General features: G+C 38.3%; 1 protein-coding gene across 1 annotated transcript in view; it reads left to right on the top strand.

The window, feature by feature from the left end:
• The window catches only part of Frmpd4 (FERM and PDZ domain containing 4), a 627,756-nt gene that overhangs the window by 501,473 nt on the left and 102,479 nt on the right, over window positions 1-23,804 (top strand). Inside the window, exon 4 of the mRNA XM_032889687.1 lies at window positions 2,405-2,507. Within this exon, the coding sequence (XP_032745578.1) occupies window positions 2,405-2,507 (103 nt within the window). The remainder of the gene's footprint in view (window positions 1-2,404; window positions 2,508-23,804) is intronic.

Raw genomic sequence — 23,804 nt, forward strand, 5'->3', positions numbered from 1 at the left:
GAGGCTATTATTTCATATTTTGGAAGGATTTGTTTGTCTCTCCCAGAGTTCTTGATTTGAGTTGCGTGGTTAACCAAGAGTATTCCCATTTGATCTAAAGGCATAAGTCAACTGAATGTAGTAACTCATGACAGTTCTACCAGAACTCAGGGGGCTAATTCAGGAGGATAACCATAAATTCAAGCCCAGCCTGAGCTACCTAGTGAGTTCCAGACAGTTTAAGCTATGGAACAAGATCTGGTCTCATCAAACAAACAGATAAAACTGACAGATGAAACTTAAGAATATGTCCTATTCTTTGAAAGTGGTGTTCTCAGCAAAACAGTCCAAATCCACCCTTCAGACACCATTCAGGACATGTTTCTATGTTTAACCAGCATTTGATTAGTAGCCATTTGCTTGACCGAATAGGTGTGGCTGTTTGCAGGTAATCGGATGGTTGGAATAGGTTTCTCAAGTGCACTTTCTGAACTCCTTGTGTGCAAACACAAATTCTCGCTGCCCAGAGGTACAAAATAGATGTTTTCTATCACTTATATAAGTGCTTTTTAAAGTTCCTTATTTTCTCACTCCCCAGAAATACAAATTGATACAGTTCGAGTGGCCCATATGCCAAGTGTCGGAGTGTCTGGAGAATAACCAAAGGAGTTTGAATTTCTTGTTAGGTCATGAAATATTCATTCCAATTGGTAAAGAAAGATGTGGTGCACTTATTAGGAAGACAGTATTCTAACTCCACATATTGCCCAGTGCTAGCTCTCTGGAAATAGGGTGAACATTCTCTAGTATCGCATAGCACCATGTCAGTATTGGGAAGGGAACACTGCACTCAGCTGTACATGGGAGAGTAATTCAAATCACTGAATAATCTGAGTAATTGCTTAGGGTTTTAAATTTTAAAAACAGTTGTGTATTTCACACAGATGTGGCTTTGAGTCTTGCTTTGCAAGCACGCGTTCAAAAGAGAGGTCAGCCCCTATGAACTTGTATTGCATCCTGATATAATTGTACCTTCACGCCTATTGTTTTGCTGCTGAGCTCAGTTCTCTCATTTGGCAAAGAATCATTGTAATATTCAGCGAGGTTACCAAGTGAAAGATTATGCTCATAGCCATGGGCATCATAACTGCCCAAGAAAAACATTAGTTTCTTATTTTTTCCTCAGGAATTCAGCTGAAAAATGAAACACCCTATGACATCCAGAACTGTCAGGCCATCACATCTGGGCCTGCCTGTCATATTGATCAGAAACAATTTGACCAAATGTCAACAGCAGACAATGCCACTAACCATGCTATATCAGGGCTTGTGAGCATAGACACAAACATCCAAGCACACTTGAAGTTACAAATTTGACCAACCACACCCCTTTGCTACTGACATAGGGACAAATTCATTGTTAAAAATTTAAATCACAGCTAGGTCTCCTTCCTTCATTAACTTTATTTTATTTTTTTTACTTTATATGTATATGCATTTTCCTCCATGTCTATCTGTGTACTACTTGAGCGTCTGGGGCTCTTGGAAGGGGTCATAAGGAAGCATTGGATCCCCCAAGACTGGAGTTACAGACAGCTGGCCTCCTTATGGTTGCTGTGGGTTTAAACCAGGGTCCCCTGAGGAGCAGCCACTGTTCTGAATCACTGAGCCATCTCTCAAGCCCAATGGCTCCTTCATTTACGCTCTTAAGCAATCATTTAAATGTTTGTGATGAAACTATTTTCAATTCCAGTTAGCATCAAAACTACAGAATTTGCCTCCACTTCTTTTAACCTGTCCCAACAGTACTTTACACACAGCCAAATTTTATAAGATGTCTTTTCTACCACTCTATGGTTGAGTGTACTGCCTCCATACTTGAAATGAACAAATGCAGGCACAATTTTTTTTCAAATCTAGCCATGCCTAGGTTGTTGCAGAAGATTACAGGTAAAGACATAATATCTTGACTCACTTCTATTCCTGCCTCAAATATCACACAAAGGGTGGCTAGAGAGATGGCTTAGAATTTAAAAAGGTCTAGCTGCTGTTGCAGAAGTCCTGAGTTTGATCCCCATTAGCCAGATGCCATTTCACATCTGTCTATAACTCCAGTTCTAGGGGGATCTAATTCCCTCTTCCGTCCCCTGCAGGTACTGCACACATGTGGTGCACAAACATACAAGCAAACAAAACTCCCACACTCATAAAATGAAGGAGACAATATGTGGGAAGCACTGAGAGCATAGTATGAGTCTTTCTGGTTAAGTCTTAGTCCAAGATTTTCTGACAAGTCAGAGTGCAATCTGGCATTAGAGGGATCTGTTTTTGCTGAAAGCATAATTTTCTCATAACGGGAGGAAGATTTTTAAGTGGGTGGCCAAAGGAATTCTCATGTATGTGTTTTGCCATCATATGTCTCCAGGTGGCCCCTCAGAAGGCAAGCTGATCCCGGGAGATCAGATTGTAATGATTAATGATGAACCAGTCAGCGCTGCGCCAAGAGAGAGGGTCATCGACCTGGTCAGGTAGGTGACATATGCATTCCCTTGTACCTCATTCTGCTCTTTTCACAGAGGCTGATGTGTTCTTCTCAGGCCTTATCTAGCAGAGCAAGAGTTTCATGTGGGCAGAGGCAGTGAAGAATCATGAGCCTACACATTCATGTTATAGAAATGTCAGTGATACTAACTGCTAATAAAAGCAACAAAGAAACAGGTTCATACTTTTAATGATCCTTACATCTCCATTACTATAGCCAAAGGTTGCATTTCATTTCTTTCTCGAATTACTAACACACTGATTTTTTTCTGTAATCAGGGAGACTAAAATACGAGAGCTAAATATAGCATAAAGTGATGAGTACTTTTATATACATAATTCCATGGATACACAAACATAAAATTCACTGATATTTTTCATACTTGCCTAAATGATTCACTTTGACATCATCAACTGAAACAAAAGTATAATTAGGTCAACACCAAGATATGATTTGTTTATTAGTTTAATTTTATGGCAGACACAAATTGTTAAGTGATATTTTTAGTTGGGCATCAGAGAGCACATTTTATACGACGTTTCAAATGCTGGTCAAATGTTTGCTTTAAAGCCCACTGAGTTGTACTTTCTCTGGAACTGAAGGGCCAAATAAATCTCTAGAATTTATGCAGGTAAAGCAAGACCTGTTATACAGACAAATCCATTCATAAAGTGGTGTCAAAAGAAGAAGAGGTGTGATGGTATGTCATTTGTCTATTATAAACTGACACTTTACACTGAGGAAGAACTCTCCTACCATGTATTCTCATGCAGAACAGAAAGCACCTATGCATTTTGGAAAAGGCGTTAAATATTTTGGACATATTTAGAAGAAATCTTCCTTTTCAAACTTGGTTTTTATTTCACAAAGACACCATAGATGGTTATGTGACCTTGGAAGAATTAGAAGATGGGTAAGAAAACAGAGGAATAAAAAAAGAGGGGTGCTCATTTTTAGAGTGAGCAGCTATCCTAGTCTTACCATCAGCAAAGGAAAAAAACTCCATGTACTAAGAAAATTCTGTCAGTCTCCAAACAGTTGGTATTTGCTATCATCTGGATTTTTGTGTTCTCTTCCGATCCAAGTTCATATTTTACAGTCTAATATGTGTGGTGATCGCTTTAGGAGGTGAGGCTTTGGGGAAAGTAATTATATCATGAGAGAGGAGCCTTCAGGAATGAGATTAATACCATTATATGTATAAATGCAAAACCACAACTCACATCTCAAAAGGGATATATAACAGGTAGTTTATTCTAGAGACAAATATGAGTGGTCATGTTGCAATAACACAGAGTTCTATCACCTCAAATTCGTGTTTCAACATGGAAGCAGTTTCAGGATGGTTTTGTAATAGCAAAACAAAGAAAGTCATAAATCAAGACAAGTTCATTGATGGAAAGATAAGCGAGGCAGGATGTGGCAAAACAGGAAACCTCTAGTGATGGCCTCAGATCTTGTCCGTTGACAGTGGCAGCTTTTGAGTGATAGAAGCTAGTGGTCTACAAAGGGTTTTTAATATGTTCATCACAAATGCTAGGTCTGACACAGAGGCAGATAAGAAATAGCTGCTTAGAAGGTTCAAGATAGATGAAGATAAATTGTTATTTGGCTACAGACCTGCACAATCCTAGCCTCTTCCACAGTCATTAACTTTCCTATAAGCTAATCAGCCTTGCAGAATGTCCAGGTAGGGATTCTTTTTGGGAACTTTCCATCCCATATGTCATTATAAAAGGTTGACTATGTTACTTCTGCTGCCTAGGACACTGGAACCTTCACCAGATTGTGAATCTGCTGATGCTTTTGGGGCCACAGACCTGTGAGCAATAAACTTCTGTTATTTATAAATTACCAAATCTACAATAGTTTTGCAATAGCCCCAAAGCATTAAGTCATTCTTTATTAGTCTGGGCCCAATACAATGACATCTGTCTATCTAGATAGAGAAATAATACTTGTACTCAATAGGCATCTAAAAAACATTCTTCCATGGGGAGGACACTGAAACCTGTGCACATTCACCCTGCATCAGGAACAAGATTTGGCTCGGGAGTGATGGTTCAGATCTTTCTGTGGACCAGAAAGGCTGAACTATGTAAAGACAATTTTTAGAACCTCTGGGTTGAGGCCATTTCAGATAGCTTATATCTTGGGATGCACTTGGGTGTCAGCAGGGACATGCTTCATCCAGCTGGCCTTCATATCAGCTTGTGTCCTAGAGGGCTATCTTTATGTTTAATGGCAGAAGTCCCATTTTGTTTTCCTCTGGGTACATACCTGTGTGATTAGTCCTATTGATTCCTGTGCTTCCAGAAAGGTAGAAGAAATAATATATCTGTGTTTTGGTTTGCTGTGACTGGATTGCTAGCTGCAGGACAAAGTTGGAGAAAAAGCTATCTAAAAGTGTGATCACTTCCTAGCAATCTAACCTGGGGCATCTAAAAAGGTGTCTTTTTCCCCAAGAAAGTTGCTTGTTTTTCTGATTGCTTAATTCATTGTCAAGGGAAAATGACATCAATCTAAACCCTCTCCAACTTCAGATGTAAAAGAATAAATGAATCAATTACAAAACAAGATGGCAATCAACAGCTTCACATCCAAATTGAGGCTGCCACATAATTTCACAAAACCTGGGAGATATTAAAGGTTTTGTTTGGTAATAAAAAGAAAGAAAGAAAAAAATTAAGAAGTTGGAATAGAGAAAAGTGAAGAATATTTCATGGCACATGAAAATCATATGAAATTCAAATCTTTGAGTCTGTAAATATAGTTTCACTGCAAAAAATGGCCAAATTCATTCATTTACATATTATCTAAGAATCCTTTCTCCGTGCCAACATAAACAGACATGTTAGGAATAAACATGAAGCACATGAAGCCTCAGCTACTTTTTGTCAGACTCTTATAGGACAACCTGATTGTATTTGATTTGTTTGGTTAAGACAAATTTAGACAGAACTCCTACATAATATTTCAGACTTTCTCCAATAACATAGTTGTGATTTCTATGACACTCCCACATGCTTTCTAAGGAGATGTTTTCAGTGCACTGAACTGGAAGCCATGCATGCCTTCTATGTTTCCATAGTTCTGAAAAAGTTGTTTGGGAAGCTGTGTTGTTCATGTAACTAACTTGTGACCATTTAGGCTTTTCATCGTTTGTGTCAGGATATATCAAAATAAATTGCTTCCTTAAGCAGGAAGAAACTTCTGGGGAAATGGTTCTGCAGTTTTAAATCTCTTTCTGTGTGAACAGCAAACCCAAGGATCAGGCTTTGGATCCCTAGAACCTATGTAAATGTTAGGTAAGCATGGTGGCCCACCTATAATTGCAATACCTGGAAAGTTATAGGGAATTCCAATAGCAAAATAGTTAACTAGACTAACCACACTGAGGGCGGGGCCTGAGTTCTGGGTTCATCTGGGAGACCCTGATTAAAGAATAAGGTAGAGGGTGAATAAGGAAGACCTAGGATGTTAATTTTGGGTCTTCACAGACATATGCACACAAACACATATACATACTATATGCATATTCATACTCACATGAAAAAGGACAGGAGAAGGAATTGTCTTTGTTTCTTATCCACTCAGTATTTCTAATTGATAGACGTGTGAGACATATATTGGAACAAATCATTCTTGGTTCTCTTCACTTCGACCACAAATATTTTATCCTCATGCTTGCTCTAGATAACCATTGTATAATACATCAGAACACACACTGTTTACCAATCAAGAAGGTATCAAATCCCCATCCTTGTTTCCAGCTTCCTCACCTTAAGTGAAAACAGTGTTTTGGTAAAGACTGGAGACTGTGGTGATTAAGGTAGTACTCTTCATCAAGGGTCTGAAAAACCTCATTTACTAACCTATTACCATACCATGCCACACATTCCAACTGTGCTATGATTTTGCCAGTAGAAAAGCATCCTTAGTCAGAAATCTAAAAAGAAAAAATCCCAAATTATTTATTTGTCTCACGTTTCCGCAGAGCCAGTTATTCTTCTAAGTATTTATTGAGCAATTTCAATTCACTGAGACTAGTCTATTTTTCTTCTATCATTGCCTTCAATTGTGTTGTGTGTTGTTAAATCATCCTTTCCTGTCCATTAACATTATCTTGGGCAGAACCCATAAACACTGTCACGTGGCAATGACCAGTTTGGTGTTCCAACATACATCATTCACCTCCATCTCCTCTTCTTTCTTAAAAAAAGGCAAATTCAACTTGATGACTCAAAGAATAAGGAGTTGGATATGTGTCTACTAAACCACACCCTCCATTTCCTTTTCAAAACATCATATATATTCTGGTATAGATACAGATGCCCACCTCTACTCTGCTCAGGTACACTCTCTTTTCCATGGCACTATTAGCCGATGGTGGACCCTGTAGGAGGTAGGTCATCTTTCAGTTACTCCTCTTAACACTGTAACCAAATAGTGAAGAAGAGGTAGCTTAAAGAAAAGGAGGTTTACTTTTGCCTATGCATTGAGATGATATGATGAGAACTCTGTGGTGGTGAGAGTGGCCTGGGAATCAGGAAGCAGGACAGAGGCATGACTGGGACGTTAGTTGGCTGCCTTCTTTCTTCATTTTCTTCATTCCAGGACTCTAGCCTATTGGATCAGTCCACTCACATTCCAACTAGCCTCTCCTCTCCTAATCTGCTATGGAAAAGTCCTTCACAGATACACCCAAAAATTATACTTTACTGAAACCCTAGAACAGTTATCCTCAACCTTCCTAAGGCTGACACCCTCTAATACACTTCCTCATGCTGTGGTGACCCCTCTCCAACCTTAAAATTATTTTTGTTTGTACCTCATAACTGTTGTTTTGCTACTTTTAAGAATCATGATGTCAATATCTGATACGCAGGGTAGTTGACATGCTATCCCTGTGAAAAGATTATTCAACCAGCAAGAGGCAGCACCCCACAGGTTGAGAACCTCTGCCCTAGACACTTCTTCAACTTGAAATCTCAACAGGAAAGAAATGTATCACTATAGGCATTCCCTTGCATGGAACATTAGTACCCTACCCTCTACCTGCTCAGGCAAGTACATAGAGCCCATGATACTATGCACTTCTGTCACTGGCTGCCCCAAACTCAAATTGACATGGCTGTCCACATATGAGTTACCGCCTCTGAAACTATGAGGCAAACTACACATTTGCCCTCTATGTTTTCTTTTTTTTAAGATTTATTCATTCATTATATATAAGTACACTGTAGCTGTCTTCAGATAAACCAGAAAGAGGGCATCAGATCTCTTTACAGATGGTTGTGAGCCACCATGTGGTTGCTGGGAATTGAACTCATGACCTCTGGAAGAGCAGTCGGGTGCTCTTAACCGCTGAGCCATATGTTTTCTTTCATAGATATTTTGATGTAGCCATTAGAATCCAACAAGCAGAATGAGACTTTAGATACCAAAAAACAAAAACAAAAAAAAAAAACAAAAAACAAAAAACAGTTTGCCCCACAGAAAGTACTGTACCCTGTAAAATGAAAAGCATGTGGGAAAATAAGAAACTTTAAGTCTTTCTTATTTCTCCACTTCTGGTAGGATGATCTCGGGAAGCTGTGGTGCTCTTCTGCCTATTCATCATTCCTGGCCTCTTCTGAATTGCCCACACGTACATACTCCCTATGCTCAGATATGAAGTTTTTACGGGTAAAAAGCAGGGGTACTGATAAAGCCACGCTATTTGTATGGTAGTGCCCTTTGAGATCTGAATTCAGGATCTCTCTCTCTCTCTCTCTCTCTCTCTCTCTCTCTCTCTCTCTGTGTGTGTGTGTGTGTGTATGTGTCTGCCTCTCTCTCTCTCTCTCTGTCTCTCTGTCTCTCTGTCTCTCTCTGTCTCTCTCTCTCTGTCTCTGTCTCTGTCTCTGTCTCTCTCTCTCTCTCTCTCTCTCTCTCTCTTTCTCTCTCTCTCTCTCCCTCTCTGTGTGTGTGTGTCTCTGTCTCTCTTCTCTGTCTCTCTCTGTCTCTCTCTCTGCCTCTCTGTCTCTGTCTCTGTCTCTCTCTGTCTCTCTGTCTCTCTGTCTCTCTGTCTCTCTGTCTCTCTCTCTCTCGTGTGTTTTCTCATTTTTCAGCCAGATCATCTGAATAAGACAACCACAAAACTCCCTAATCATCAAGATAGCAACTTGAGAAGAAAACATTAAGTCACAGCAGACCACCAAATATCCATCCAATAGCACCACGGTCATCTTTTCCATTCTTTACCAGTTTCTCATAAAAATTGAGAAAGTGGAAGGAAAGCTGTTGTGCAGATAGATAGCAGTTATCAGAGTCTATTTCTCCTCCTCGTAGAAACTTCTAAGGGGTCTCATTCACTTGATGTTCATTTTATAACATAGTCTTTGTATCCTTTTGCAAATATGCCATGGATATATGACAAAGAAACACTTTTGATATGGAAGGGAGGTTGATATGAATCAAAAGTACCATGAGAAAAAAAATACCTTACTCCTTGTTCAATGCTTGGCTTGTGTGTGATGGGCTTGATAATGCATTAAATGGATTTTTTTTAAAAAGCACCTTTTGAAAATTACAGCCTTACTCGGGTCCCTCCAAGTTTTTACTTCAGCTTAAAAGTCTGCGAATATTTGAATAGCAGTTATTGAATAGATGCCTCAGAAAACCATTTTTCACTCATTTATGAAATATGTATACACCATGTTTGTGCTTTATATAATAAATGGACCCACGTAACAGTAATGCAGGGATCAATGAAACAAACCCCAACCCACTAGTGCAGTTGGATCTTGAGTACAATGAGCAATGGCTTCAATTAAGGTTGTTTATTAAGACAGACAAGCCTCCACATTGAACAAACAAAGAAGGGTTATTTGAAAGGAATTTTTCTAGTGGATAGAAGCGAGGGAGTCTAGATACAATCTTAACAGTTAACATTTGATCCTAACACATGCTGGTTTTTAATTGAAGGACAATACATTTATCTTTATGAAAGTAAAGGGATGGTTTATTTTAGCAAAATAAATGCAAGTACAATGATGCAGTGCTAGCCTCTTCCTTCAAAATCATTAAATCCCAAATTTGAAGCAGTGTATTTCCCAATAATGCATTACAAAACTGCCATGTGCCTTCCCATAAGTTTACTCATTCGTCCCCCATAGTGTGCACTGACCTAAAAGTTGAGCTCTTACAAAATAATCCCTGTTGACTGGGCTCCTCAGCCACTCTGTGGTTTAATGTCTGTAACTTACACAAGATAAATTCCCCTTCTGTTTAATAAAATAGCCCATTTTCTTAGCCAGTAAGGAAATTCGGAAAAACACTCATCATTTTAATAACACTATAAAATTCTCTCCTTAAATATTGGCATCTCTTTGCATGTCTAAGTGGTTTAGTCTTGTTTTGTCCCTGTATCCCTGCACTGCAGTATTTGCTCGTGACTGTGTATTTGTTGCTGTTGTTGTTTTGTTGTGGTGTTTTCGGATAGATTCTTGTCTTTGTGGATTAGTTCATTATCATTTGTCTACTCTATTATAAACATTTATTATTTTTTAAGAAAATGAAAGTTTGTCGGAGACTAATTTACTGCTATAGTAACCATATTTCGTTTTTTCCTATGTCATCTCAAGAAGTGCTATAATTGCTACGCTGAAATTAAATGACTGCCATTCATTTTATAGTTTTCTAAGTTGTTAACGCTAACTTATACTTTAGAGTCATTGAGGAGACAAATCTCTGAAAAACTCATGCCCTTTACAAATTACCATATCCTTCCTTGAAATCATAGAACCCAAGGGGTCTCTGTCTTTGACCTTTCACAATTAAAAACAACTTTAAAACATCTCTACATTTTGTTCTAAAACAGTACGTACTATAATTGCTCATAGAACTGTTATGACTCATGCCTCATTCTCCCAAGGAAGGCCAAGCCATTAAATTTATTGGACTTCAACATTATTAAGCACCAATTACATACATCATGTAAGGCACTAAGCATATACGGATACAGAAGGCATGATCCCTGTTCTCCTGGTAAAGGCTTCAATTTGGTTGGACTGCATTTATGACTATGCAAAATGGTAGAAATGTTTTCTAGAGAAGATAGGTCAAATAGAGCAGTGAAGTGCTGGCAGCAACGTCTAGCCATCAACATTGAGTGAAAGGAAAAGTCTGTGTATGGATAAGTGATTGTAAAATAACTTCCCTTTGTTCCAGAAAATATCAACTACTTCTAATGAGTACTTTTTTGCTAAGTTGCAGATATAGAAAATTTTATTATCTATGAGGCTGTCCTGAAGCACAACCTCAAAATTTGTCCTTCAAGGCAGTAATATAAAAACTACTACCTCATTTCATATCTGATACACTAGTCTTTTTAGATTAGAGATCCATTGTAGAGCCTAAAAAAGTCAGACTTCTTCCTCCGTCCTGCAAAATCTACATAAAGTTTCTTCATAAATAGAATAATAATATTTCATGACCTTGGAAGCCAGTACCAGTTTTAAAGCATAGGCATCAAACTTAGAAAATGCTTTCCCCTTTACTTCCTCTTCTTGAGTATGAGAAGTTAACAATGAAAAGCCAAACACAGAGCAACACAGTCCTAGTCTTTCCAACACATCTGTAGAAGATGAAAAATACCAGTCTCATAATAAGAAGATAACATTGGAAACAGGAGATGTATCCTGCTTCTACCAGCCTCTGTAAAAGGGCTAATAATTATACATTTATTTGCTTTCTTTCATTTGATATGGGGATTATTCGTTCTGGGCTATAGCTATGAGCATTTAGTTACAGAAGGCAACTTAGGTCTTTGAGACAGTCACCATTTCTAAACTATTTCTCTGGGATTTGAAATAAATCCAAAAGGCAGTAGGGTTAATTTAATAAAGTAATTGTAATGGAAAAAAAGAATAATGATAGTTTTCTAAGTAGGTGTTAGCAAGCTGGCTAATAGTTTTTAAAAAGGTCTTCTGTTTATTTGGGGTTTTTGTTGGTTTGTTTTTTGCTTTGTTGTTGTTGTTGTTGATGATGTTGTTGTTGTTGTTCAATAGTGGCAATCCACAACCAAAAGTACTTTTTTTTGAATCTTCAGAATACATATATGGTTTGCAAAACTATAATGGAATCCAGGATTGGGGAGGAAGAATTTTAAAAATAGATATATTCATGCTTATTTGGTTATCTACCTTACTATGGCTAGCTACTGATCCAAAAACACCCATGTTTTCCTATAGACTTATCTAAACTTTTGTGTGTTTGGCCTTGATACCTCCCCTGGCACCATTGTTCAAGGGATTTAGAAGAAGTTATCTGTATGTGTGCCTTGGACAACAGACCTATTGACCTCAGAAATCTAAAGTTATCCATGACTTATCTTCAACCTGTCTTAACTAATCTGGGAACAGTTACGTCTCTACAGAAATCTTTGCAAGAAGACAGGTCAATGCATACCTTGAGAGACAAGCCTGATAAACTATGTCCCATAGATTCCCTCACTACTCCTAACTATGATTCAGGAGCAAAATAGACCCATTTCTAAATGTCAGTCCAACTGATAAAGATTTTGGGGACAATAAGTTAAACCCAGGTCTAAACAGGACCCACGCTGTCAAAGACACTGATAATAAGGACTGCTGTGGATCACACAGCAGATCCTGAAGCACTCAAATGCTGTAGTATCAGTGCCACTTATCGACCATCCCAGTGGCAATCTGACTAGCTTGCAGGACCGACAAGAAAAGATTTTACTTACTGAAGCCGGTATCTAAAAATAGGAAGAAGTATTTGCTCATTCAAATGCACAGACACCAACTCAAGGCAACAAGAATCATACAGAATCAGGCAAACATTCACTATCAAAGAAAACTAATGAAGCTCTCTACAGCAATCCCCAGGAAATAGAATTCTATAGACTGCATGAAAAGGAATCCAAAATAGTTATCTTGTTGCAGGATCTTAATGAGATGCAGGTAATCACAGACGGCTAAATGACACCAGGAAAATGATTCAAAAACAAAATTTTAAGTTTAATGTTTTCATCATGAAGCATGAAACAAGTGAGAATGGGGACACACACCTGTAACTCAAGAATTTAAGAGGTGCCTACAGGAGGTTGGAAAGCCAGAGTTTTATATCAAGTTTGAGGCCATCCTGCAGCCTGGTATACATTAGATCTTGCCTCAGAAAGCCAAAAGAATTGAAATGAAACAGAAATAACAAAACTACAGAGCTAACAATTCAATAGAGAGATTCATCATCAGACACAGCTCTACAGAAGAACAGACAGATAAACAAACTTGAAAACAGGTTGTTCCAAATCAGCTAGAACAAGAAGAAAAGAGGGTAAAGGACAGAAATCAAAGCATACTATCATCATAGAGCACCCACAAATCAAAGGCAGTTTCAGAAACAAAGGAAGAAAAGAATAGAGGAACCATAAAGAAGTCTGAAAACAATGAGCAAATTAGCAGTAATTACTCCTTACCAACCAGTAATGAATTTACATGCAAGTAGATTAAGTTCTCCAATCAAAAGACAGGGTAACTGAGTGAATTAAAGAAAATGAGATCTACAAAGATTCTATCTACAAAGAGACTCACAATAGCTCTTCAGTCACAGGCTAAGCTGCAAATAAAAGGATGGGAAAATGATATTCTATTATAATGTAAACCAGAAGAGATCAGCGATAACTATATAGTCCTCCATGAGGAAAATTAAACCTTCACTCCAAATCTATCATATGAGAAAATATACTTCATCGAAAGGAAACTGTTATAAATACATACGTACCAAATAGTAGAACACCTTGATATACAGCAATATTAATATAAGTAAAAGGAAAAATGGAGGACCAGGAGCAGAAAGACATGTTCAAGTGATTATTATTCCTTTCACAATGAATAGATAAAGCCTAATTTCTGGTGTAATAAATATTATTAATAAGTTCGGTCTTTAAACCATGCTTAATTCATAGTAGCAAAGCTCTCTTGCAAGGGTTTAAAGGCCCCTGTAAAATAGTCAAAGATTTAAGAGAGTTCGTTCCTCTTGTGTGTTCTCTTGCCTTTTCTTCTCCTATTATGGAGTGGTGTGTTGAGAAGGGCGTCACTAGGTTCTGCCACATTGATCTTGATCTTCCCATCCTCTAGAAACTTCAGCCAATAAATTTGTGTCCATTCTAAATTAAGTGGTCTGTGATGTTCTGCTACAAATACCACAAAGTGAAGTAAGAGCCATGATGGCGATAGTCAATACTCTACTACACAGCTAAACTCTGCTGATGGAATAGGTGGTTACTCTTCTCACCCCTACACACATGTAGGTCATCGCTATGTGAGGGGATGGATGTGCAAACAAAGTTGACTGTAAAGGATAGTTTTTACAATTTATATGTATATATACATGTATGTAAATGTATGTGTATATATATGTATATGTATATATGTGTATGTGTATATGTATATGTATGTGTACATATATATGTATATGTATATGTGTGTATATGTATATGTATGTGTACATATATATGTAAATGTATATATGTGTATGTGTATATGTATATGATGTATATGTGTATGTATTATGCATCAAATAAATCTCAGTGAAATAATAAAAAGAGTCAAAGATGAATTACTATTACTTTAGTTCACGAGAGACAAAATCATTATTCTACTGACTTTTTTGGTTTAGCAATATGTGTGCACAATTTATATTAGTTAGGGTTACTGTTGCTGTGATGAAACCCCAAAACCTAGAGTAACTTTGGGATGGGGACACAATTCCCCAATTCATCATTGAAGGAAATCAGAACAGGAACTCCACCAGCTCCTGGAGGCAGGACCCGATGCAGAGGCTATTGAACAATGTTGCTGACCGACTTGCTCTTCATGGCTTGTTCAGCCTGCTAATTAAGAAAATACCTGAAGGCTGCACTGCTCCGACTCTTGGCTATGGGAGTAGGGGTTTCTCTGATTCTCTTAGGACCATTTGTCTTCTCAGTAGAGTGCCTTGCCCAACCTTGATTTAAGGGCTTATGGCTGGTCTTATTGTATCTTGTATCATGGTCAGATGATGTCTCTGGGAGGTCTGCTCTTTTTTCGGAAGAGACAATCAAGGTGGATCTGGAAGAGAGGGGAAGTGGAGGTAAATGGAAGGAGTGGAGAGAAGGGAAACTGCAATCAGGATACATTGTATGAGAGAAGAAGAAATAAAAGAAGAAAAAATGCCTTACAGCCAGATCTGATGGAGGCTTATTCTCAATTGGGGTGCCCTCCTCTCATTTAACTAGAACTTGTGTCAAGTTGACATAAAACCAGATATAAAACTGGCTAAATTTATGTCAACTAGTTTTAATAATAAGGTTAGTCTAATAGTTCAAATAAGAATGCTTAAAAGAAAAACTCACATCAACCTTAAGCACAAACATCCCCTCCTCCCCCCACCCATGGTGCAAGTCACCTCCACTGTTAAGAAATCAAAGCTCGGCATAATTTTTAAGGATGGCTTTTTTGACATTTCAGAAAACAAAAGGCATTGTATTGATAGCACTGCGAATTAATTGTGGTTGAGAATCAACAAGTATTCTATGTCCTTATTTTATGATAAACCTGCTAAGTATTTACCTCCTTTGTATTGAGACAAGCTAATTCTAATATGGTGCATACTTTTATATATTAACATACATAGTGTATATAGTCATGCATGGGTCTCCAGGTTAACTCTAATCCACAGACAGGATAACAGGAGCACAGGATGATGCAAGACCTGTCCAAGATCCCAGAGTGAGTAACTCTGAGCTTCAAATCCAATCAGATCTTGCATGAAGACTTTGCAACAGTTTATCATACACATAACACCTGCTCTGTGAGCAAGTATTGCTTATTGTGATGACAATGAAAAACGGGAAGGGGACTTGAAGCTGGATAAGATCGCGGCACTTGCCTGGTGGTCAGAGCAGGGAGGAAAAGATCCAGTGGAAATGGAAGAAATCTAGTGCAAACTTTTAGGCCCTGGTATTCTAAAGAGAGCCAAACATGCTAAGCCCTCCTTACATGGTAGGACAACCAAATAACAGAGCTTAAATTGTCCTCTACAACCAGGTCTTATCCCATAAGTCACATAGAGTCACTCTATTTGGCACTGAACACACACACACACACACACACACACACACACACACACACACACACACACACACACAGCCTCCCTTTATTCTAGGTTTTCTTAAGCTCAGGGAGTACTCAGGAGTACTTTCTGGTTGCAGTCAATAGGAGATCAGCCAGATTATTAAGAGGGGGTGGGGAAGAACAGTTAGAAGGGCTCCATCTAAAAATCAGCTCTCAGCATGTCTTCCTTTTTATCAGTCCCTCTTCCTGAAGACTATAATAGAAAGTCAGATTGTGTTCTAGGGGCACTGTGTCTGTTGAATACATTAAGAAGGTCACCTTCCTGCCTAATTTCAGCTGGTCTGAGGTGCATCACGGTTTTACTTAGTGAAATACCAAAGCAAAGAACTCTAAAACAACCTGCCCATAAAATATGCATGGTGATGTATGATATAATAAGGCCTTGTTAGAGTAAGAGCAGCAAGCACTTTCACTAAAACACAAAAGCAGCAGCCCCATGCTATGCTGACATTACAAAGTGTGGTTTCCCCTAATTCACACTTGCACTCTACATGCTTTCTGACAATTGCAAATTACAGGCCCTAAGGAAGAGGTCAGTGATTCTGGAAAAATGCAAAGTGTGAAAAAAAAATTCTGATGAGGACAAAAGAGAAAGAAGAACCTGAGTTCATGTTCATAAAAGCTATAATAACCCATAATGATGAAAATCAGGATGAAAAATGGCTTCAGCTAGATTATTTTAATATCCTTATATTTTGTTAATGACTATCTCCCACTCCCTCATCAAATCTCTCTTTATGATAGTTTTTTCAGTAACTCATGTGTATACAGTAAATGTTTAGGTTTGAAGAACCAGAACTAATTTAAATCAGGGCATGTTTTCAATGATCACATATACTTGCCACTATGGACTGTCACAACATGTTACTTATAGTAAGCAAAAAGTGAAAGACGATAATTATTATTTTGTCATGCCTTGGAATTATATCAATTTACAGCTCATTGTCTGCCCTTTCTCTAAGTAGCTGAAAAGACAAAATATAAATGAATATATCAGTGACTTTTCTCATTGCTGTGACAACATACACAACAAAAAGCAACTTAATGAAGAGTTTATTTTGGCTTGCATATTGAAAAAATGATGATGAGAAAAGCTCCAACTGTTATGGTAGAAACTAGACATGCCTGGTCACAATGCATCAGCAGAGAGGTGAATCTGGCACTTGTCTTGCTCTTTCCTGCTTATTCGGTCTGAGACACCTCCCCCACCCCCAATCCATAGGTTTGTGCAAGCCACATACAGGGTATGTCTTCTATCCTCAGTTAAGTTTCTGGATATGTCCTCACAAACACTCCAAGAGATGAATCTCCTAGATGATTCTAAAACCTATCAAGACAATACATGGCAATTAATAAACCATTTTTGCTATGGGTAGAACATGCCTCAGAAGAGTCTATAAGTCTTCTTTCTAAGAGATGCTTAGTGGAAGGTCTCGGGGACTCAAAGCCAGAGGCTTATTTTACAGGTTGTACAGTGAGTGGAACTGGTGAGCAAGACTCACAGCTATGTAATCTGATGTTTTAAAGTGTGTTGTTATTCATATATAATCCATAATAAGCCATCCTTTTCTTTATATCCACATCCCTGTCCCTAGTCAGTTCATTCCACTTTCCTCAGTTCTGACCTGTGATTTAAAAGGATCAGGAGCATCATCTGTCCTCTATAATTTTCCAAGATACGTTGGTGACGATCCACTCTGTATTTGGTAATGAATAGAAGGGGCCATGATGCTATTCCTTAATTGTTGCTTTCAATTCTTCCTCAGACAACTTCTCTGTCGTACCAGATCACTATTCCTGAGCCAAACTGAGACATGCAATTCTCTGTGGAGCTAATTTCTTCCAGAACCTGCTCAGCACAGGGATCTGACTAGGAAAGAAGGTTCTTTAATTACACAAGGCTGTCTGGAGATTCTTAATTAGTTCTTCCTCTAGAATTGGCTTCCGAGAAGATGGGGAACATCCCTCTCCTTTCATAGGCCCCCAAGAAGTCTGTGCCTTTGTGCTTGCCCTAGAGCTATGCAATTTTCCCCATTGTTAGATTAGTTCCCTTGTAGGGAGCATCATTCTTTATTCTGGTTCATCACATATGTTTCCCAGACTTATCCTGAGTTCTTCAAACACAGAGATTCCTTTATTCCCTTCTGAAAGTATGCGGCCCTCAAATTCCTGCTGACCAAATGGGCAAAAAAATCTAAGTAAACATGCAGAGTGTTTGTTGATGTTGTTTTGGTTTAGCTGGTTGTTGTTTTTTGGTTTTCTTTGTTTGTTTTTTGCTATGTTGTTGTTCTTGTTTTTAGAATGAGGTTGGCAGGAGTGAATCCCGGAGTGCCAGCAGGAAAGGAAAAAAGAACAAGGTTGGGAGAGGAACTAAAGAGAGTATTTTAAAATACCACCCTACTAACTTAACGAAAATATATCTGGTATTGTACCAGTCTGCGTCCCCTAGTAATAGAACTGGGAACCCGTTAGTTGTTCGGTTCATGAGGCTGACTGCTACAGCAACAGCAATCTGCCCCTGAAGGCCTGAAGGGGCTTCAGAGAACTGCTGCTTTTCAATCCCTATTGGAAGTCCAACAAAGCTGGGTTCTCAAAGCAGCAAATGAATCCAGCAGCAACAGGCTAGGTGAGCTTGCCAGGGAGAAGGAATGCAAGGAGGCAAAGGCAAGACAGTTTTTTTTTCCATCTTCTTTTATCTTCAATGGTAGCCTGTGTTTAGAATAAGTCTCTCTACTTCAGTAACCTGATGAAGGAAATCCTTCACAGGTGTTTTCTGTCCTTTGTCTTCTTGTTGATTCCAGATCCAGTCAGGCTGACAACTAAGATTAACTAGCAGAGCTATAAAAAATCAGAATCATACGTACTTGAATCCTCTGTCTACATTGGCAGTCTGTGACCTTGGGAAAAGAACTTGATTTTTATAATTCTTGCTTTCCTTGCCTAGCTTACAGAGTTATTGTGTGAATTATCTAAGCCGCAGTGAAGCAAGCTTTAAGTAGACCGTGAGTCTGATCAGCACTTGATAAATCAGGATTGTTGTCCTCATCAAAGTTCTCATCAGCTTCATCACTATAGCTAGTGATTTTCAGCAAATTGCTTAAGTCTCAGATGTTAGACTCTCCATCTATAAATGTGCCTATAATTTCTAAGCCTTTGTCTAAGGATCAAATGGGAGGGCACTTTGTGACTTGTAATCACTTAGGTCATTGCAGGAGAGGCTGTCATTACTGTTCTTGAGAGTGTAGGGTAGGGGAATTGAGCACAAGTCTGAATATGCAATAAAACTGATGAAAAGAACCTGTCTAGAAATCTAGTCCTTTAGGATAAAGAGAACAGGAGTAATGATTAAAAGTCTTCTAGACACAGGAACCCAGGAATCACCACTGTGGTACTAGGACCCAACACTTGGCATTGAGCAGGACTGTGTGAACCTAACAAGATGGTAAAAAACATTAATCCCTGTGGCAACATGGTGACTGGAATAAGAGTGACTTCAGTGTTCTGTCATATAGGTGATGGAGGGTGGTCAGATTAAAGAATCTTAGACTATGTCATACAGAGATGAATAGGGTTAGAACAAACTAAGTCAAATCCCAAGAACTCTTTCTCTGTAAAGGACCAGATAGGAAAGGTTTCAGCATATGTGATCTTGTCTCCAACTTCACTGTACTAGTAGAGCACAAATAAGTTTCCATAAATGATATGTAACACTGATTTTTTATGATGTTCAGATCAAATTCTAGTAACCAAATTAAAGACTGAAGAGAGAGAGTTCAGATGGTAAAGTGTCAGCCATGAAATTGTGAAGACCTGAGGTCTACCCCAGAACCTATGAGAAAAACCGGGTGTGATGGTATGTTCCTATAATCCCAGCCCTGGAAAGACAGAGACAGGCAGATCTCTGGAGCTTGCTGGCCACCCAATCTAGCCTAATGGGTAAATACCAGGCCAGTAAATGACTGGGTCTCAAAAATGATGGTCAGCACCTGACCTGAGATGGACAGTCCTCTGACCTCCACATAGAAACACAAGTGTGCATGCACACACACACACACACACACACACACACACACACACACACACTCCATATATATCTGAACACCCACAAACACCACACAAATGGAGACATGAAAGATTTTTGGTATTTCTTGCCATCAACTAGGTTTGTTTTATACTTATTTTTCAAAATTCTTGGTTTGCTTCATTAAGTCATTTATTTGTGCTCTTTCTAATCTCTTAATATAGGCACTTAGGGCTACAAGCTTCCCTCTGAGAACTGTTTTTAATATGTCACAGAGTCTGGGTTGTGTTGTGTTTTAACTTGCATTTAGTTCCAGGAATATTTTGATTTCTTATTTGACCTTTTCATCATTCAGTAATAAGTTGTTTGATTTCTATGAGTTTTTAGACTTACTGGAGTTTCACTTGCTGTCATGTTTTGAGTTTTATTCTATAATGATCAGATAGGATACCTGGGACTAGTTCAGTTGTTCTACATTTGCTAAGGTTTGTTTTATGTCCCAATATATGGTCTATTTAAAGAAGCTTTTATATGATGCAAAGTAGAATGAACATTCTTTGGTATTTGAGTAGACTATTCTGTAGATATCTGTTGTCTGTTTGATGTAAGATGTCATTTCTTTACAAGGTATCTCTGTTTAATGCTTGTCAAGATGACTTATCTATTAGAGAAAGTAGAGCATTAAAATAACTTACTATTGGAGGCTTTGTGTTTGCCTGGCTCTTTAATACCATTCACACTATTTTTATAAAATTGGATACACCAGAGTTTGGTCTAGGTACAGTTTATATTGTGGTATTTCCTTTGATTAGAATCCAGTGATTCTCCTTTGTCTCTACTGATTAGTTTTAGTTTAAAGTACATGTGTTTTCTCAGATATTAGGATGGCAATGCTTGCTTGTTTCTTGAGCCCATTTACTTGGAATCTTTTTTTTTCCCTATGTTTTCTCTTTGAAGTAATACGTTTGTTTCAATCAAACATGAGTTTGCTGAAGATAACGGATAGATTTTGTTGCTTAAAATACTCAGCTAGCCTGTGTCTTTTGATTGGTGCATTGAGGCCATTAACATTTAGAGTTAGTTATTATTGAAAGGTGTGTAGGTTGAAGTTATTTTGATGTTCTTGGTTGGTTTGTGGTCTTCGGTGTGTTTTATATTTCCTTAAATTATAGCTTTGTTTGTCTTCTTTCTAGAGTCTCTTGGCTGTGCTTATTCCTGTCTTCCCTTCAAAGTATTGCTTCCAGTATTCTGTTTAGCATTCTTACATTGCATATGAATTTTTCTAGGCTGTCTATAAAAAAACTCAAAAAACAAAGAGTCAAGAAAATGAATGATCCTATTAAAAATAGGCTATGTATCTAAACAAGTGCTCAACGGAAGAAACAAAAGTGCCCTGGAAATAGCACAAAAAAGTGTCCATCATTTATAGCAATTAGAAAAATGCAAATTAAACTGACTTTGAGATTTCATCTTTCCTCAGTCAGAATGACTAAGATCAACAAAACAACCGACAACAAATACTAGAAATAAAGGACCCTCATTCAGTGTTGAAATAAAAATTGGTATAGCCACTCAGGAAATCATTATAGAGAATCCTTCAAATTAAATCTATCATATTATCCTCCTTGATGTGTGCACAAAGGACTGAACAACCTATCCTACAGACACTTGCTCAGTGCTTATTATCATACAATATACAGGGTTGGAAACAACTTAATTTTCCTACAATCAATGAATGGATAATGGATATGCAGTACATATACACAATAGAACATTGTTTAGTCATAAAGAAAAATGAAGCAAGGAAATGTACATTTGAATGGATTACTCTAGAAATGATTCTATTGAATGGGGTAACACAAGCCAAGAAAGACAAACACAAAATGCTCACACACAAAAAAATTACCCACTTGTAATTTCTTGCTCCAAATCTTCAGATGTGATTTGTGCAACATGGAGTATCAACAGAAATCAGAAATGCACAAAGAGTCCACAGGTGAGGAGAGGGGCTTGGGAGGGAAATATCAGGATACAACTGATTTGAAGTAGGAAATGAATAAAAAATGTAGAGGATATCTAACTGAGGCAGTCAGTACAGAAGAAGGAAGAAAACCTCATTTTGTGCATTTGGAAAGGCTAGTCTAAGTGACTTCAAAATCAATAGAGAGTATTGATATAGATAGCTATTTGAGGTAAGCCTCTATTGCTGAAACACTACACACTTAGTATACATTTCAGATGATTCAATTGAGGTACAGCTTGAAAGCCTCTTTCCTGAAGTATAGCTTCCATGAACTCAGAAAATACTATTCAAGCAGCCAAGGGAATGAAGCAATTAGTAGTGCCCCCCAACGGCAGCACCTGTGACTCACAATAATGGCCAATATGGCAAGATAGCTATAAAGGTGCTGGACACAATGCAAAATCATTATTTCATAGAGAGTCCAGGCCAAATGAAAGTCTCTATGTCACAGTTCCTGTATCATTGGCTCAGGGAACATCATGGAAGAGGGGGTGGAAAAAATGTAAGAGCTGGAATATGCAAAAGTTTGCTGTGAAAACAATCTCTTCTAGAAAAGGCAGCATAGGCAAAACCAAAGCATGTCCATTATCAATGGGAATGGTAGCTGGGCCTGGTTGGGCACACCTTTAATCCAGTACCTGGAGTACAGAGGCAGGTTGATCTCTATTATTTGAAGGCCAACCTGATTGGCACAGCAAATTCCAGGTCAGCTGAAGTCACACAGCAAGACTTTGTCTCAAAAACAAAACAAAACAAAACAAAACAAAAACAGAGAAAGGACTGAAAGAGCTTGAAGGGGCTTGAGACCCCATATGAACAACAATGCCAAGCAACCAGAGCTTCTAGGGACTAAGCCACTACCCAAAAACTATACATGGACTGACCCTGGACTCTGACCTCATAGGTAGCAATGAATATTCTAGTAAGATCACCAGTGGAAGGGGAAGCCCTGGGTCCTGCTAAGACTGAACCCCCAGTGAACTAGATTGTTGCAGGGAGGGCAGGAATGGCGGTAGGATGGGGAGGGGAACACCCATATAGAAGGGGACGGGGAGGGGCTAGGGGGATGTTGGCCCAGAAACCGGGAAGGGGAATAACAATTGAAATGTAAATAATAAATATTCAAGTTAATAAAGATAAAAACAAACAAACAAACAAACAAAAGCTCCCAATTAGTCCTTGTCAAATGACAGTTGGAAAAGAGAATATGAAGCCATGTGGAAGGGATTACTGGAAGGAGTGGACAGAACTTTTATTCCCTTTTACTTGGCCAGAAACCAGCCTGCTTAGGAAGCTCCACATAGGCTGCCTAAATCCCCAGTGAGACTGGGAAGCAGGTTTACCAAGCACATCGCTCTGCTCCTCTACTCTGATCCTATGTTAATCCTGTCTATTTGCCTTTGTGCCTATTCTGACGCTCAGTCCCAAATTGGATAGAATGAAATGTTTGCAGAAAGAACACCTCCAAATCAATTTAAAATCATTCACCTTTAAAAAGATGACTGCAATTTATCTTTGGAATCAAATCAAAGTTAATTGATCCACTTTTCAGCCATTGTACCCAAAGCAGGACCATTGTTTGTTTCATGGCTTTGGCTGCATTGATTTTATCCTTGACATAACATATGTTCCGAAGATCTCCATGACTTCATCAGTGTCATTCACTGCATGATCCCATCTGCCTAACTTTTATTAACTGCATTGTTCTCAACCTCCTCGTGTCACCATCGGCTCCATTCATTAAATGGAATGTTCAGTAAGTTGTTTAAATCATCATTCTTAAATTCAATTGCACCTCTGCTGTCCTAATTCTGTGTCAAATCACATACACAGGATAATCACAATCATGTGTATGCCTACTAAATTCTAATTTTGTATTAAATTCAATTCCTAGAAAACAGCAATATTCCTTACCCTTTTTTTTGCAAGGGGGTTATATTTATGCCTTAATGTGTATCATTTACATCAACATACAGAAGCACTTTTCTCTTCTCTTATCTGTGTCATTAACCAAGCTCTATAATTTCCCTGCATCCCCTTCGTGTCATTATACAGAGA

The sequence above is a fragment of the Rattus rattus genome, chromosome X, assembly GCF_011064425.1.
Source record: "Rattus rattus isolate New Zealand chromosome X, Rrattus_CSIRO_v1, whole genome shotgun sequence".
In the NCBI taxonomy this organism is placed as follows: domain Eukaryota; kingdom Metazoa; phylum Chordata; class Mammalia; order Rodentia; family Muridae; genus Rattus; species Rattus rattus.